General features: G+C 39.3%; 1 protein-coding gene across 1 annotated transcript in view; it reads right to left on the minus strand.

Annotated features, from left to right (window-relative positions):
- Window positions 1-19484, minus strand: part of LOC126417162 (dynein axonemal heavy chain 2) — a 959377-nt gene that overhangs the window by 748248 nt on the left and 191645 nt on the right. Inside the window, 1 exon segment of the mRNA XM_050085060.1 lies at window positions 8137-8284. Within this exon segment, the coding sequence (XP_049941017.1) occupies window positions 8137-8284 (148 nt within the window).

The following is a 19484-nucleotide window of genomic DNA, read 5'->3' on the forward strand; positions in this document are numbered from 1 at the left end:
ATAAAAATGTGAGTTAATGTGGATCAATAGGAAAAACAAACCCATAATGTTCAGATACAGCATTAGCAGTGTCCTGCTTGACATAATCGCATCGTTTAAACATCTGGGCATAATGTTGTGATGCTACATGAAATGGAATGGATTGAGCATGTGAGGATTGTGGTAGGGAAGGTGAATGGTCATTGGGAGAATTTAGGAAAGTGTGGTTCATCTGTAAAGGAGACTCCTCGTAGGGTGCTAGTGTGACCTATTCTTGAGTACTGCACAAGTGTCTGGGGTCCACACCAGGGCAGACTGAAAGATGACATTGAAGCAATTCAAAGGCAAGCTGCTAGATTTGTTACCAGTAGAATCCCTGGACGAAAGAAGACATTCATTTCGAAGAACACTACTGAGAAATTTTACAGAACTGGCACACGAAGCTGACTGCAGAATGATCCTACTGCCACCAACATACACTTCACGTAGCAACCACAAAGACAAGACACGAGAAATTAAGCCTCATACGGAGACATACAGATAGTCATTTTCCCCTACTCTATCTGTGAGTGGAACAGGAAAGTAAGTGACTGGTTGTGATAAAGGGTACCCTCCACCATGGTGTACAGTGGCTCGTGGAGTATTATGTAGATGTATATGAATGCCTTATATGATGTAATATGCTCAAGATGTCCTCCACTAATTTTCCTTTTCTTTATTGTAAGCATTATCTTGCACTTATCCATATTTACAGACAAGTGTATTTATTACACTAAGTGGAAACTTTGTTCAAATCTTTCTGCACTTTATGATGAACCATTTAAAAATTGAGAACATTGGAGGTCTTGTTATGCCTCCTTGGAGCACACCAATGCTGCTGTCATTTCTGTTGAATATTCACCATCCATTAAATTGTACAGAGATTTACTAATCCAATATTCATTTAGTCAAATATGTATATGCAAAGTTTAGTAGTTGACAATGTGATAAAGAGTGGGATGCCTCTCAACAATCTGGACAGACAGAATCTACCTGGCCCCCTGTATTGTAATTTTTGTGTGATACTTTGTGTGAATAAACACAGGTGTTTCTTTTACATGAGTGATATTTTTTTCTTTGAGAGAAATTTCATTTTCCTCCAGAAATGTCAATGTTTGAGCTCAGAATACGCTCTTGGAGCCTGAAACAGACACACATCAATGATATTGGCCTGTACTTTTGTGCATCTGAACTTTTACCCTGTTCTCTTTTCCAGTTTTATGGAACCATTTGTTTTGCAAGATATTCTTGATAAATATGAGCAATGGAAGCGGTGGAAATTCCACAACATAGTCAGTGTAAAGTGTGACTGGAGTCTCATCAAGGCCCAGTACATTGTTAACTTTAAATAGTCTTTAATTTTTTTTAAAACATTGGGGTGCTCATTTCAACATCTCTTATTAGTGAATCTGTGAGGTAGTCAAACAATGCCACATTTTTATCCTCATGTGTAAATAAAATTTTACATTTGGAATCAAAAATATCTGATTTATGGCAGTTGTCTTTAATTTCAAAATCTGACATAGCCACGAGGGGCTGAATGGAAATTTTGGGTCCATTCATTGACTTTATGTATGACCAGCAATTCCTAGGATTGTCTGACAAATCTCTTGCCAGGAACTGGAAGTGAAAATTCTTGTAACCAGAGTGTGGCATTCTTTGTTTTCACAACATCCTACAAAAGTACCAATGAACTGAGGTGAGTTTGCCATCTTTCATTGCTTTTGATCCAGTATCTGTTTTCTGTTCCCAGCAGCTATTCAATTTTTCTTTTGCTTTTTGTCTTGAGCATCTTTCTCCTAGCCAAGATATAAAGTCAAAGTTAATAATGTTGTAAATTCAATATTTCACTCTGTTACTCCTGCTTCTAATGGAAACCATTTAGTCACACAATGTCTCTTAAAATTGTAAGTAAAGAAATAATTAAAGAAAAAGTTTCATTATTCACTCATAATGTTCAGCATATTCTTTCACAGAGGAGTACCTTCAGGTATGTGGAATAATTCAAGGTATGTGTACTCAAGGGGTAAAAAAACAAACACTATCAGTAATGTAGAATAATGAAATTTTGGGAATACATTTGTCTAGGTATCATATTTAAGTGGTTAGTGTAGATCACAGGTTAATGTAAGTGTGAGAAAAGCCATTGCAAATGTGAAATGCTAGTACATTAATAACCTGTATAACTGTAAGAATGTCGAATGCAAGTATACGAACATTTTGTCATACAGGTGCTAATGTCAATTTAGGGGACTGTGTTCCCTGATTGTTGTACTTGGTCAGTCAATACAAGGATGGTTAATGTTAGGTGTTGATAATGGTGGAGCTGTCATCCAATGATGTCCCATACATGGTCAGCTGGGAACAGATATGGTGATCCGAGCAGGCCAAGGCAACGTGTCAACAGTCTGTACAGCTTGTTGGTTTAGACTGTGGTATATGGGCGAGCATTGCCCTGTTTGAAAATAGCCCCTGAATGCTGTTCGTGAATGGCAGCATAACAGCCTGACATACAAATTTGCAATCAGGGTGCTTGGGGTAACCAAGAGAATGCCCCTGCCATCATACGGAATCATACGTCAGATCATAATCCGAGGTGAAGGTCCAGTGTGTCTAGTTGGTGGACAGGTTGGCTGCAGGTACTCAACTGTCCTCCTAGTAACCAACACATGGTCATCACTGGCACTGAGGCAGAACTGGTTCTTATCTGGAAACACAACAAACCCCCACTCTGCCCTCCAATGAGCTCTCACTTAACACTACTGAATCACAACCAGTGGAGGTTTGGATTCAGTGGAATGCACACTTCAGGGCATCTGGCTCAGAGCTGTCCTTGATATAACCAATTTGCAACAGTTCATTGTGTGACTGTGGTGTCAACCACTGCTCGAACTGCAGTACGCACAGTGCATCACAGACGAACTGCAGTGCATCACAGTCATATGCTGAACACGATAATCCTCTCTGTCTGTAGTGCCATGTGGCTGTTCGGAGCCCAGTCTTCTTATGACGATGATCTTCCCACAACCACCACTGTCAGCAATCATATACAGTGGCTACATTCCTGCCAAGTCTTTCTGCAATACTGCGGAAGGAACATCCAGCTTCTCACAGCCCTATTACATGATCTCGTTCAAACTCGGTGAGCTGTTGATAATGTCATCTTTGTCATCTTAAAGGCATTTTTGAGCACCAGCAACTCACGAAGTAGCCAGCAAGGCATGTTATATAGCAATTGTACAAAGGCAAATTCAAGAGAAACTGATTTCAATCATGAGCAACAAATAAGTTAAGGGGATAACGTATTAGTAAGTGAGAGTAAAAATTCCAAGATCTTTGTAGTGGTATCAGTAACATGTGCCATTATTCACTCTACTCACAATTATTATTGCTCACTTTTAATGAGTCAGTGCTTTATTTACTTTCAGTACATTCTCCTAAAAGATAATTCTGTAAGACAACAGCATGAAAGAATTTAAAATAAATCAGCTGACTGTCTTTCTGAATGAACATTTCTTTCCAAGTATGAAACATGTCATCTTATCTTCTTGTTTCATTTACTTATGTATTAATTCCATTTTAGTCTTTTACCTAGCTACACTCTACTCTTATCCCTATTTTTGCAAATGGGGTACATTACTGTGTATTCCCAGAATTGTGGGTCAGGGGAGAGTTATTGGACAGGTTGAGTGGAAAGACATTTTGAATTAATGATTGATAGCAAAGACAGTTCATGGATGGTCCAATCAAATCACCAAAAAAAAGTTAATACTGTAAAAATCGTGGGAATAAACAAAGCAATGAATTGATCAGGCTGGAATATCAACAATACTCACTGTAAAGATGATGTGTATTGCAGACAGGCACAGCGAAAAGACTGTACACAATGAGCTTTCAGTCAAAGCCTTCTTCAGAAACACAAACATTCACAGAAGCAAGCACAACTCACACACGCATTACTGCTCATGCACGCATGACAGCTAGCTCTGGCCAGAGTGGCCATGTGTGCATGATATGTGCTTGCTTGTGTGAATGTGTATGTGTGTATCTTGTGTGTTTCCTTTCTGAAGATGCCTTTGGCTAAATGCTCAGTGTATAACAGTCCTTTCATTGTGCCTGAGTGCAACTCAACAGGTCATCTTTATGGTGAATAGGAATCTATCTTTCCCATAATATTGTTGAGAATAAATAAATACTTCTAAAATATAAGTGTTGGGTCATAGCATAAGAATACCCTTAACAAAACATTTCACATGGTTACAAAACAATTTAAAGAAATGTTACCTCTTTTACTGGGAATGCTAGATATTAATTTCAAATTGTAGCTAAATATAAAGGGTTATTCATAAGTATGTTCAGGGTTTCAGAAAACACCTGCATGAAAATCACAAGACATAAACAAAAATGAAGCATATCAATGGAGAAAGCAACTCTGCAAGTTTGTAACACACATTACAGCCATTCGATACGGTACGATTTGTGATGCGGCAATCACCAATATGATAATCAAACTCTTGCAGTACACATCCCATCACGTCATGGTTGATATCAGCAACTGCATCAAAATGATGTCATTGATAATGATGGCTTCATTGTGATGTCATGTGTTTAGGGTGAATTACAGCATATGATGTCACAAAGGTTAAGGATGATCAAAGTGTGCTGTAGCCCTCATAGCCAGAATACTCTTATGAATAGAAATCTGTTGTGGCCTGATGACTTTTTGTGTCCTTGTTGGGGGGGGGGGGGGGGGGGGGGCAGCACTTATAGTTGTGTATGCTGAAGTAGTGTGAAGTAGTGGAGACTTGTGGAGATTTTAAAACAATTACCATGGTCTCAGTATACTTCATCTGCAAGGGGAAGCAATATTTTTCTGGACCGAATTTTGCTCAGATAAGAGTGTCCACCATAAATGGTAATGCTAGTGCTGACAATGCTGTGAGTCTCCCAGCAGGAGAGACAAGCTCTGATTTACTGGTGGTGTCAATCCCTGTCAAATTTCTAGATTAAGCCTACTGATCAAAATTAATGATTGTGATAGTCCAATGATGAGTTTCTAGATTAAGGTTTATTTTTCTAATGAAATTTTGTAGGTTTGATTTCTCAAACGATGGTGTTTGGCGACAGCTGGTATGGGTTTGTACTGTTTTCTACAGGATGGTAACACTAGTGTGGAACAGGGTTTGATAAAGGAAATTTAAGGTGATTGGGTGAAATGTACTATAAATAGTCAAGCTTGCACTAAGTTTACCATACTTAATGGATTTAAGAGGGTATTGTGACTAATTGGTCAGTTCATGTAATGTAATTGGACATATAAAAATCTACTCACCAAGTGGTGGCAGGAGAACACACATATAAAGGAATTAAATTTGCAAACTTTTTGGAGCCAGTGGCTCCTTTTTCTGGTAGAAAAGGTTGAAGGAGAAGGAAGAGGGGTGAAGGAAAAGGCTGGTGAGGTTTACAAAATGTAGAGAGTTTGGAAAGGTCGCCCAGAATTCCAGGTCAGGGGAGACTTACTGGACAGGGTGAGCAGAAAGACATTCCTTCTTATCCAGTCTGGTAAGTCTCCCCTGACCCATCTAGTACATCTCCCCTGAGGGGGGATTTTTCCAGAGCTCTTTCTATTTCCTAATCCTCTCCAGTCCTTTTCCTTCATGCCTCTTCCTTCAGTACCAAACTTCTGACAAAAGGATCCAATGACTTCAAATGCTTGCATGTTTCCATAATTTTTACATGTTTTTTTCTCCTGCCACAGCTTAGTGAGTAGATTTTTTATCCATTCAATTACATTTTCAAAGCTTGATTATTTTTGCTGACTTATTAGAAGATAGAAACACACTTACTCATTTATATGGGATGGCATACATAATGGTACAGAATTTCTGCACAACACCTACCATTATTTAATCATGTAATAATACTCATTGGTTGAATGGCATGAAAATTATTTCAAAGATTAACATAAAAAGGCCCTCACATGTGCAAAATTTATTGTGCAATACTGATTATTGTGCAATGATTTTAACTGCCTTAGAATAGTAATGACGATTTGTGCAATATAATGAAGGAGACTGCAGAACTTTAAAAATATTGAAGCTCATTCAATATATTTTTCCAATATATTCTACCATGTAAGGGTGATATTGTGCACGACAATTCCTGCTTAGATTTTGTTAATTGCAGACAATCAAACAACTTTTACAATAACATCATAGAAATTTGAATATATCAGGAAAGATAGATGAAAAGAATCGTCTGTTGAAGTGCAGTCAGGGGAGTGGTTTGAGTATGTATTTAATACTTATTTGGTGATTAGTTGACAAAAATTTGACAAATGTTTTAAAGTGCAGGGAAATAACACTGCAACTGCTTATTTGTTTGTTTCGGTAGCCTGAATTATCTACTGCAAAAATACGTAACACCACTAGCAGTCCTTTACAATAATGTGTCACTATTCCTGGTTTTAGATTGCTTCCAGGATTACGAGAAGTGAAATCCAATCAGTATGTAAACAGCATTTTTTCTGTGTACATAAAGTGAAATGAAGTTCACTAATTCGCTGATAGATTCGTCATTCATTCCTAAAAAATTGTGATAGTTATCTGCCTCTGCTGCAAGCTCTCTTAGCATTTTAGTATGGGCAGGTGAAGAAGACCTTCTGAACCCTTTTCTGCCCATTTCCACTTCCTATTGCTCTTCTTTTTGCAACTTTTATCAACTGCTATTACAAGAAATGTGAAGTCTACTTCATCAAGCATTGACATGTTCACTACAAAGTCATTGTCCCAAGCATAAATACTGTGCAATAATATTGTTACTGTGCAATAATATTGTTCCATTCTTAGCCTTGCACTTTTGCACAATATATTGACATGATATTATTGTGAAATAAATACTGAGCATGTGAGAGCCCTTTAAGAAGGACATTTATTAATCACGATTCTATCAAGAACCAATACCTCACCATCCAAACCCTTTCAACCTTCTTGGCCAACAGTTATGGCCAGCCTGGTTTCTTTGCAGCACATAGACAGCCCGTCTCACAAAATGTGTACTACCACCTATGAACTGTTTCATCTGCTGGTATTTTTACTTGATATTTGGCTTGAAATAGTCACTGAACCATTGCAACTAACATTTAGCGAATTGAAGGACACAAATTGCAGACATCACCCCATTATATGCTGTGTCTTCACACACCTGCCCTCAAGTGGTGTACTCAGTACGCCCAGCATGCATTGCAAATTGAAACTTGCAGAGCTTCTCTATCCAGTGATATGTCTCATTTTTCCGTACTTTTGTAGGGTATTTATGAATAACCTCAAATTTCCAGGACGATAAGGAAAGATTCTTCCATTCCATTATATAATACAACAGAAATAATGGAAGGAATAAAGGTGCCCTCTCACCAGTTAGAACAAGACTGAAATCCTTGCTAAGCTTACAAACAACAAACCTCCTGGGAGGTTACACACACACGCACACACACACACACACACACACACACACACACACAAGCTCATATTGTCCTTTTGCAAGGTACATTATCCCTGTGATGCAGCTCAACTGGTAGCAGTGTCAGGCCAATTTAGCTGGTTTGGACAATGTGATACAAGTGTGTGTTTTTGTTAGTTAGCTGTGGCAAAGGACATTGTCAAAAAGCTTACAAATTATTCAAATCTTGTTTATGTGACTGTCAACTGGTTAACACATAAACTAGACAATGAACAGTTATCTTTACTGCTATTGCAGTTTTCACTCCATTCAGGGCTTTCAGGTATCATATAAAATACAAAAGAAGCCATTTTTGTTATGGCACAAGCTCCTGACAAGTCCTTTTTGTGCTGGCAACAGTATTCCACAAGAATGATAACACAGTCTGTTGTACTCTAAACTATGTATTCATTGTACTAAATTAATAACGTGGAAATCTTCAAGCTAAACAAAAGAAAGCAAAGAACTTTAAATCCAACTTAGTCTCATTAAAATTGATAATCCCAACTGAGATATGGGAAATACCAAAGGAACATTTCTTCACTATCCAAGTGGTCCAAAAAAAAAATGCTTTCTTGATATGAAGCAGAATAGCACACACATAAATTGTATTTCTCTCACCTGCTAATGTCAGCGTCAAATGCCTCTGCTGAGCGTTTGTCATTTTCATAATGACTTATAAACAAATCTTTGTCAAGAGACCACACTGATTTATAAACATTCCAATGATTCACGTATTCATAGAGATGGTTTATATTGGTCTCGACCTCTATATTGCAGAATTATGACAAATATAATTAATGCAATGAAAATGATTGAGTAAAATTTAAATCTATGACTTACAAAACAACTGTATTATTAAATAAAAATCAGAGTCAAATACCTATTTTAGTGCATTAAGTCCTGAAAGCAAGAAAAAAAATAAATAGATTCACTGCCAAGCACATAGTGTAGAATGATATTCTCTCTCTGTCTCTCTCTCTCTCTTTCTCTCTAGGCAATTATTAACACTTATATCACACCTCCAATTTTTCTACACAAACAATGACTGGAGAAGACAAAGCATTTTTTTTATAAATTGGTATATGTTGCAAAATTTAATAAGATGCTTAAAGTTAAATTTGTAGAAAAGTAGAGCAGCTTCATGTTTGTCTATGTAAGTGTCACACTCAAATCCTAATGATGATCACAACATAACGATCATTTGACTTTTTTTGTGTATGTGAAAAATCACACATTATTCACTATATAGCCCATGTTAAAAAAAACTGCATATTTTTCAACAATTACATCCATTTAAGGACATACTCACTTTTAATCAACCATGACTGTTTCAAAAATATGAAAAGTTTTTACAAATTCCACTACCAATCAGAAAATTTGTTGACTACTTAAATTATTTAATTAGTAACATGTTCGAGGTTAGATTTCATGATCAGGCTGCAGTGGCAGTATAAAAACATTTAACACAAGTGCACATAGATATTAAACTTTTTTTTTGTAGTCTTGGCATGAGCTGTGGTCATTCTGTGGAAAAAGAGAATGCAGTGACAGTGTATGTATGCAAGTGTTGTTTATTCTTTAGTTTTTCTTTGTTGCTATGTTGTATCAGAGACATCACTTACTCACATTTCTGTATGCTACACTTGTTTATGCTGGAAATAAATATCTTGTTGTAAGACTCAACATTTATTAGCAACACCAATATGATCGACTCAACATTTATTAGCGACTCCAATATGATCATGCACTCGACACAATGAGACTAGTAAGAAACAACCATGCCACACAACACAACAAAGACTCAACTGCACCATCTGACAAGTTTAAGCAATTCTGTCAGCTACAGCTTGTTCATAAACCCCTCGCACTGCAACATAAAGGTGTAACAGTCGCACCGCTTATTTCTTCCGTGATTTACATAGAATATGAGACTTTACCAAGGGCAGCAGCAACAGCAGCAGATTAGGAGCCTGCAAGCATGGTAGTCAGCTGCACTGCAGTGAAGCAACCTCCATTCTGGCAAAAAAAATCCCGTGCTTTTGTTTTCAAGGTGGAGAGCCACTTTGTTCTGGCACATGTTATAGCAGACAAGACCAAATACTGTTACATCACTGCAACACTTAATGAAGAGATGACCACTAATATGAAGAACATCCTAGCAGCTACAGAGTGGTATACAGCACTTAAAGGTGTACTGACCAAGTGCATGTCAGTCATAAACCAAGAGATTTAGAGAAGTCACTGCGGGCAGAAGAACTAGGCAATCACTCACATTTGCAGTTGCTATGTGATCTATCAACACTGAAAACTAATGCAGTCACTGATGATATTCTCAGAAATATTTGGTTGTCGCATAAAAGATACTCAATGTGTGCATGGGAGAATTGGATGTGCTTACACAAACAGCTGATTGCACTGTTGAGATGTATCCATCTGCTAGAGTAGAGGCTGTCAGCCCACAACCAGATAATATCACCATGGCGATATTTGTGTCACTTCAAGCACAGTTAGCAAAACTTACTACACAAGTTGCAGTTTCCAAGCAAGCACAAGCCAACCACGATGCCATTACTCAACAAGGAGTTACAATTGTTAGCCATTAGTTACAAAATTATGTTGCTACCACAGATGGTTTGGTACAGCTGCAAGGAAGTGAAGTGCATCATGCTGAATGGGAAATGCAACTGGAAGTCAGTAATGATGGTGACTGACTCTCCAAATGACAGCCATCGGCTTTCTGGGACTGCACAATACATGAAACAGCCATTCTTGGTGGACACAAGAGCAGATGAGTCTATTTTCATGGCCAGCCGCCAGCCTCACCATAGTCGTGACGACTACCATCATTTTGCTACCAGCAACTCCACCATACAAATGTACAGACAGGTAACGTTAGCCTTCACCTTTTGTCTCCACAACAGATGTGAATGGTAGTTTATAGTTGGTCATGTGGTGCACCCGATACTAGGAGCAGACTTTTTATCATTTTTTGGGCTACTCCCAGATCTTCATCACTGTCATCTTCTGGACACGGTGAGCAGACTAAGCAGCCATGATCTATTTTGTCACAGTGATTGTGCTGGGGTATGACTGATAATAGGAGATTCACCAAATATTAACTTTTTAGGCAGTTTCCAGAAATTACGCAACAGTCACTCATGCTTGCACAAGTGCAGTATAATAGAGTGCCTCACATACTGACAACACCACGCATGCCAATTCATTCATTAACGACAATGTCTGAAACTCAATAGGTTCAAAGCAGCGAAACAATTGTTTACCTTCATGCTGGTGCAAGGAACCTGCTGACTATCTGGTAGCAGCTGGTCTTTGCCTCTTCATGGAGTGTCAAAGAAAAGTAATGGGTGGTGACCCTGTAGTGATTATCGTCTACTTAACAGTCGGACTATACCTGACTGATACCTCTGTCCACTTCAGAGGCAGAACATCTAGAACATTTACACCAACTTTTTAACCATCTTCACATGCACGGCTTGCTCATTCACCTGGCAAAGTGTGTCTTTGGAGCAATAGAGATGCAGTTCCTGGGCTACACAATTAACACCCACAGAATATGGCCTTCACAGGAGAGTATCAAGGCAATAGTCAATCATCCACAGCCGGCAACAAAATGTGAGTTACAATGGTTCCTGGGAATCATGAATTTTTATCGCTCCTTTGCTCGAAACCATGTCCTCTTAGCACTTAGCAATATTATTAAACGAGTTCATACAAGAGCCACATAAATCTGGTGACAAAGTAGTGTGGACAAATGAAGCTAGCAGCTTCTGCTAAAGTGAAATCCATTATCGCAAATGTTACATATTGGAACATCCAGTTTCTCAAGCACCTTTCATGGTCGACACTTCCATGACAGCAGTGGGTGCAGTACTGCAACAATGGATGAATCAATGCTGGCAGCCGTTGAGACTCTACCAACATCATACACATCAACAGCGAAAAGAACATGCCGATCTACATTCGATATTCCTTCCAAAAGATCATGAGCTTCATGGATTATGAAGCACTCACAGAAGCACAACACCTAAATCCAGAGTTACAGGAGATTTTGGCACAACCTCCTGGTCTACAAAAGCAGCATATCCAGCTACCAACAGAAAACACATGGATACACTATGATGTATCCTCACTAAGAGTATGGCCTTCTTTCTTCCAACTAGCCATTGCTTCACTGCATCAACTGCACACTCTCACATCCAGGGGTCCAAAACACCACCAAACTGATCAAACAAGAAACTTCCTGGCAGATTAAAACTGTGTGCCCGACCGAGACTCGAACTCGGGACCTTTGCCTTCCGCGGGCAAGTGCTCTACCAACTGAACTACCAAAGCACGACTCATGCCCAGTACTCACAGCTTTACTTCTGCCAGTATCTCGTCTCCTACCTTCCAAACTTTACAGAAGCTCTCCTGTGAACCTAGCAGAACTAGCACTCCTGTAAGAAAGGATACTGCGGAGACATGGCTTAGCCACAGCCTGGGGGATGTTACCAGAATGAGATTTTCACTCTGCAGTGGAGTGTGAGCTGATATGAAACTTCCTGGCAGATTAAAACTGTGTGCCCGACCGAAACTCGAACTCGGGACCAAGTTCGAGTCTCGGTCGGGCACACAGTTTTAATCTGCCGGGAAGTGTCATATCAGCGCACACTCCAGTGCAGAGTGAAAATCTCATTCTGATCAAACAAGATTTCGTGTGGACAAGTTTAGGTGCAGAATGCAATAGTTATGATTTTCAATGCACTGCCTGCCAACACAATAAAATTACTCAACATGTCCATGTACTGCTCGGTGTATTTATGCCTTCTAATCAACCATTTGAACACATCCATCTGGATACAATAGAACTTGTACCACCACCTGAAGGGTTTACCTATTGTCTTACTGAAGTTAATTGATTTATACACTGGCCAGTGGTTTTCCCCATGGCAGATATCTCACCAAAGACAATAGTTACCATCTTTTTCCATGGGTGGATCTCCCATTTCAGGGTTCCTCTAATGTATCAGCACATATCAGAGTAGACAATTTGATTCATATCTGCACAAAGCTCTCACTGCACTACTGGACACAAAGAGGGTTAGAACCACAGAGTACCACCCATCAGCAAATGGATTGGTGGAATGCCTACTTCGTGAGGTGAAAATACCATTACGTTGTCACAGATAGCAGCACTGGACATAACTGCTCCTCACTGTTCTACTGTGCATCCACACATCTATAAAGGACAATTCAGGAACCAAAGCAGCCAAGCTGATGTATGGAGTACCAATTCATGTATCCTGTGAATTCTTCGGCAGCACTACAAGTGATGTTACTGAAGCATCAAACTTTGTTACTAAGCTGTGGTCGAGCATACGGAAACTGTATCTGGCAGCAAGTTGAATACAACAATCTTGCCATTCATTTGTTTTTGCTGAGTTGCCAATATGCATGCAGGTTACTATTCAGCAAGATGCCGTGCATAAACCTTTACATGGACCCAACAACGTGCTCAGCTGAGGTGACAAGCAGTTTAAGTTACACTGTGGGGGACTCCCAACTACATTTTCAGACAATAGGTTAAAGCTCCTTTACTCCACTACCTCCACCAGTTTGGGCAAAGCACCTGGACAATCCAACATGGACATGTCAGCCCTATTGCCAACTCCACATCCCAGCACTGGTGCACCGCAACCACTGTCAAGCAATGATGCCGGTGACGCATCAATGATTGAAACAAAGCAAGTTGTTGCACCATTGTCATTTGCAATTCAACTGATGCTGCAATTAATGGTGGAGGGGAATGCTGTAGTGACAGTGAAAAATATCATGATGCAAAGTGTTCAGAGTCTGAGATGTTGAAATGCATGTTATTCATTGTTGGCATAACTGCTAGTTTTGTTTATTCTTTGATTTTCCATTGGTTTCTATTTTGTATCCATAACTTCATAAAAGGCATCTCTTTGTATGCTGGTCTGCTGTTCATTTTCTTGTGACTATCCTCCCACAAGAACAAAAGGGGTGAGTATTTTAAAAAAATTCATACGAACAGCAGACCAACAAAGAGACATTGTCTGTTGGTAGGTTATCCTTCTTGTTCTCCACAGGATGATCACAGCACATGCCGAGTCTACACGAAGAAACTTTGGTCTTTAAATATGTCTGCTTGTGTCTGTATGTGTGGATGGATATGTGCGTGTGTGCGAGTGTATACCTGTCCTTTTTTCCCCCAAAGGTAAGTCTTTCCGCTCCCGGGATTGGAATGACTCCTTACCCTCTCCCTTAAAACCCACTTCCTTTCGTCTTCCCCTCTCCTTCCCTCTTTCCTGATGAGGCAACAGTGTGTTGCGAAAGCTTGAATTTAGTGTGTATGTTTGTGTTTGTTTGTGTGTCTATCGACCTGCCAGCGCTTTCGTTCGGTAAGTCACCTCATCTTTGTTTTTATATATAATTTTTCCCACGTGGAATGTTTCCTTCTATTATATCGAAGAAACTTTTATATTTTTATGCACTTAAGCTAAACACTTTTATACAGTCACAGTAGCCTGATGATGAATTCTAACCTTGAAATGTGTTGCTAATTAAACAATTTAAAAAGTCAACAAATTTTGTGATTGATAATGGTATTTGTTAACACCTTTCCAAACACTGATTTATAGTAATGAAAAAGACAATAGCATACCAAAACAAAATAGCCATACACAATACTGCAGTGTGATAATTATTCCTTAACTTACTTTTGCAGAAGAAATCAAAAATGGCAAATCCAGGATGGAATGTAACACTATTATGAAAAGGAAGGTTGCTACTCACCATAAAGCAGAGATGCTGAGTTGCAGATAGGCACAATAGAAAGACTGTCAGAAATATAGCTTTCAGCCAGTAAGGCCTTCGTCAAAATTAGATGACAGGCACACTCATACACATTCACGCAAACACAACTCACACACATGACTGCAGTCTCAGGCAATTGAGGCCACTTTGCAACTCAGCATCTTCGCTATATGGTGAGTAACAACCTTGCTTTTGTAGAAGAAAGTGTAATTTGGAGGATCCGTAAGTTCTTAACTCTCATCTAAACATTAGCTCTTCAGATTCTCCTAGTCCTGAACTTTTCTGCCTCACACTCCATTGGGCATCAACTGTGAGGAACGCTTTTGAAATACAAGAAATTTAAGTTGCCCCACAATTTGAACTCCAGATTAGACTCTTATCTTCCCACAAACTACACAAAGGACAAAGATGTTTAACTTTAAGATATTAGAGGAAGAAAGCAGTACTCCATCTCTAATACAGATCATTCAAGTACGTATGAGTTTCAAATAAATATAACAAACTGACTTCCACTCAGTCAAGAATCCATAGAATTCCCCAGAAAGAGTGTCACTCATGGTTTTTCAACCTCTTTCTCAAATGTGTGTCCAACTGCGCACAGCAGATCTGCTGACTGATATTTCCCTTCCCACAGAATGCTGTTTTCAGCGGTTCCAATTTGGTCATTAAATTTTCACCATCCGACAAAGTATGAACTCCATGTACCAACAGGCTGAGTATACCACGTCACTAACTGGAAGGTGTCGACTGCTTGTGGGTAGAAATGGCAGTCCACATCCATTTATGATTCCATAGTGAACAGAAGAATTTAGTGAATATAGGTATTACAGGAAATCCTCTAATTTGTTTTCATGTGTGGCCAAATTGTTTTTGTGCCCTCTGAATAATAAAAATATTGGGCAGGGGGGGGGGGGGGGGGGGATCGGCAGATTTCAGTGTTTTCACTTGTTGAATGGTACATGTGCTAAGTTGCTGACAGGCACACACACCCCAAATAGAATAAAAACTTTGCTAGGTTTTTGAAGACATTCTTCACAAGCTAAAAACAAACACACACAAGCACTTACATACTGGTACGCAATGCTGGTTATTTACATTCTGACAATTTTCCTTACTGATTTCCATGTTTCCTCTTCAGAGCAATGCATACACATAGAATTTTCATGTGAGAAGACTGCCCATGGCTATGCTGCCCTGATTCCAGCAGTCCCCATCAAAGGGAAAATACAAAATTGTTAAGGCTTTCATGGCCATTTGTTGACAAACTGCTTATTGGCTTCTGTCTCGGGTTCTTCGGCCGACATTCATCTAATAATTTTACTGACGTTTCAGCAGCACGAGTGGCTGTCATTGTCAAAGCTTCACCCTCCATTGCCGGTGGTGAACTGAAGCCAAGCTCGCGGCCACAGACTATATGTACCTGGCACGCCAATGTCCAAGGGCTTCTCCGCAGTCATTTCCGGTGCGGTTCTCCTCTTGCTACCTGTGACAGTCGTTTGCTGCAGTACGGGAAGCCAGGATCCGTTTACCTTAAGGCTTTCCTCTTTCTTGTTGAAACTGTTCTCGTGTTTTTGTATTTCTACAGCTTCTCTGAACAAGCACGTGTGATAGAGCTACAAAAATAAACAGCCAGAACTTCCGTGTCAGCAAATTTTATTATGTCGTTGGTCTCACTCAGTGCGTGCTCTGCCATGGTCGATTTCTCCACCTGCCCCAACCTGCAATGTCGCTTATGCTTTTTGATCGTGGTGTTAATTGATCGACCAGTCATTCTGACATAAACTTTTCCACATGTGCATGGTACATGGTATATTCCCGACATTGCAAGTGGGTCCCTTTTCTCCCTCGCCGATCTAAGACACTCTTTGAACTTCCTTGTCTGTTTGAAAATTGACTTAACACCATCTCTGTGCAATATATGACCGATTCTGTACATCACTCTGGGAATGTATGGCAGAAAGGCCTAACCTGACAGGACAAATATGTGAGCCGCAGCACCTCAGACGAGAAATGCAACACCTGGAAAGTGTTCTGAGGGGCAATGGGTACTCCATAAATTATATTATAAGTGTAACAAAACCAAACACTCGGCGAAGTAAGGAATCAGAAAAAGAAATGTCAGATACGGCATTTCTGCCATAGATTCCCAGAGTGACGGACAGAATCAGCCGTATATTGCGCAAACATGGTGTAAAGACGATTTTCAAACTGACAAGGAAGATCAAAGAGTGTCTTAGATCAGCGAAGGAGAAAAGGCACCTACTTGCAATGTCGGGAATATACCGTATACCATGTACATGTGGGAAAGTTTATGTCGGAATGACTGGACAAATCAATTAACTCCAGGATCAAAGAGCATAAGCAACATTGCAGGTTGGGGCAGGTGGAGAAATCAGCCGTGGCAGAGCACGCACTGAGTAAGACCAACCACATAATATAATTCACCGACAAGGAAGTTCTGACTGTAGAGAAGCACTATCACACGCGCTTGTTCAGAGAAGCTGTAGAAATACATAAACACGCGAACAGTTTCAACAAGAAAGAGGAAAGCCTTAAGGTAAACAGATCCTGGCTTCCCGTACTGCAGCGAACGACCGTTGCAGGTAGCAAGAGGAGAACCACACCGGAAATGACCACAGAGAAGCCCTCGGATGTTGGCACACTAGGTACATATAGTCTGCGGCCACGAGCTTGGCTCCAGATCACTACCGGCAATGGAGGGTGAAGCTTTGACAATGCCAGCCACTTGTGCTGGCGAAACGTCAGTAAAATCATTACATGAACATCGGCCGGAGAACCCAAGACAGAAGCCATTGGCAATTTGTCAAAGGGAAAATACTTTAAAATAAGATTGTGCCTACATAGATAAATCATTTCATTGAAGTTCTCATCAATCAGCTGCAGCATTTGTTCCAGTGATATATTTGTTTAAAGCAATGAAGAAACCTACTGACAGACTGAACACAATATCTGGTCAGAATAGCAATACAAGTGAGGTAATTAACTGTAGCCACTACAATAAAGATAGGAGTGAACTCATATCATATTCTACATATTATATCTCACACAGTATGAGAGAGTTTGCTACAATTTCTATACTCAGTGTATCTCAATGTCAGACTCATTATGGAGTTGGAAATGGAAGGGAACTGCCATATCTGGTACACAGACAGTCAACATCATCTACTGCAAATCCCAATAACAATTAGAAATAAGATTCCTACTAAAATACTCCTTCATTCTTAAAATATGGAAAACAAATGATAACATGCCTCAATGTGAGGTACACAATGGTATAAGTGAAGTAATTGAATACTTTTTGTAATGACACTAAAGAACTGGCAGGTTTTATTTAGTAGCTTTCTAGCTTTGCTGCTAAATCATGACAGCCCTTCCTAAACTCAGAAGCTATAACTGGAAAACAAAATTATTCAGGTATAAGTTTAGTAATTTGTCATGTATACTGAGGTTATAAGTTTAGTAATTTGTCATGTATGCTGAGGTTCCAGCAAACAGTAATTGAAACATGCTGCTGTGTAACAAGGGAATCACACTTCCTATTATTTTTTAAAAATCTGAAACTTTCAACAGCCTTCTCCACACAAATCTACAACTGTCATGGTCAAGGGAGAGTGCTTTTTTGTCTGTGTGGTTGCGTGTAGGAATGTGTGTACTACTGCTAGAGAAAGAGATAGTGCTATACAGCAATGTAAAATTATTCATGGAAAATAATAGAGGGAAACATTCGACGTGGGGAAAAAAAATATATCTAAAAAGAAAGATGATGTGACTTACCATACGAAAGTGCTGGCACGTCGATAGACACACAAACAAACACAAACATACACACAAAATTCTAGCTTTCGCAACCAACGGTTGCCTCATCAGGAAAGAGGGAAGGAGAGGGAAAGACGAAAGGATTTGGGTTTTAAGGGAGAGGGTAAGGAGTCATTCCAATCCCGGGAGCGGAAAGACTTACCTTAGGGGGAAAAAAGGACGGGTATACACTCGTACACACACACACATATCCATCCACACATATACAGACACAAGCAGACATATACAGAGGCAAAGAGTTTGGGCAGAGATGTCCATCTCTGCCCAAACTCTTTGCCTCTGTAAATGTCTGCTTGTGTCTGTATATGTGTGGATGGTTATGTGTGTGTGTGTGTGTGTGCGAGTGTATACCCGTCCTTTTTTCCCCCTAAGGTAAGTCTTTCCGCTCCCGGGATTGGAATGACTCCTTACCCTCTCCCTTAAAACCCAAATCCTTTTGTCTTTCCCTCTCCTTCCCTCTTTCCTGACGAGGCAACCGTTGGTTGCGAAAGCTAGAATTTTGTGTGTATGTTTGTGTTTGTTTGTGTGTCTATCGACGTGCCAGCGCTTTCGTATGGTAAGTCACATCATCTTTCTTTTTAGATATATTTTTATTCATGGAAAATCATTTATATAGTACAAGATATAAAGATGATTTTGTGCTTCCCTTTCATCTACTAAAATTATATGCTAAGATTCACCAATACATGGAAATGAAAATCTTCAACAGACTAACAATAGTTCAAGCTCAATAAACTATGACAAATTCTTAAATTGTTTCTTAGAGGAATTTAATGAATCATTTCTTCGTAGATCTAAGCAAAAGAAAGTAAATGGTAAACCCAAATGGATTACAACAGGAATAAAAATTTCTGGTGCCAGAAAGAGAGAGTTCCACAATGAGTTAAAATCAAACAGAAATCCGGATTTTGTTACTTATGTCGAACAGGCAAAGCTGTATTTAGGAAAGTTGTAGTGGCAGCTAAAAAAATGGCAAATGATAAATTCATACAAGAACACAAAAATAAGACAAAAGCAGTGAGGTCAGTTGTTCAGTCTGAATTAGGAGCCAAAGTAAAAATTCATGAGATTTTGAAAATTAGATGTGAAAATTAAATTATAGTAAAACCTGTTCAGATGTCAGATTGTTTCAATGCATTCTTCTTAAATGTAGTACGATCAGATGTGGATATGACATTCTATCAAGGCATCACAAATTTGGAAAACAGCCAGAACACATCTTTGAAACAATTTGAAAAAATCACCCAAAGGGACGTGGAAAAGGAAATATTTCCTCTAAAAAACAAAACCTC

This window comes from Schistocerca serialis, chromosome 8, assembly GCF_023864345.2.
Source record: "Schistocerca serialis cubense isolate TAMUIC-IGC-003099 chromosome 8, iqSchSeri2.2, whole genome shotgun sequence".
NCBI classification, from domain to species: Eukaryota; Metazoa; Arthropoda; class Insecta; order Orthoptera; family Acrididae; genus Schistocerca; species Schistocerca serialis.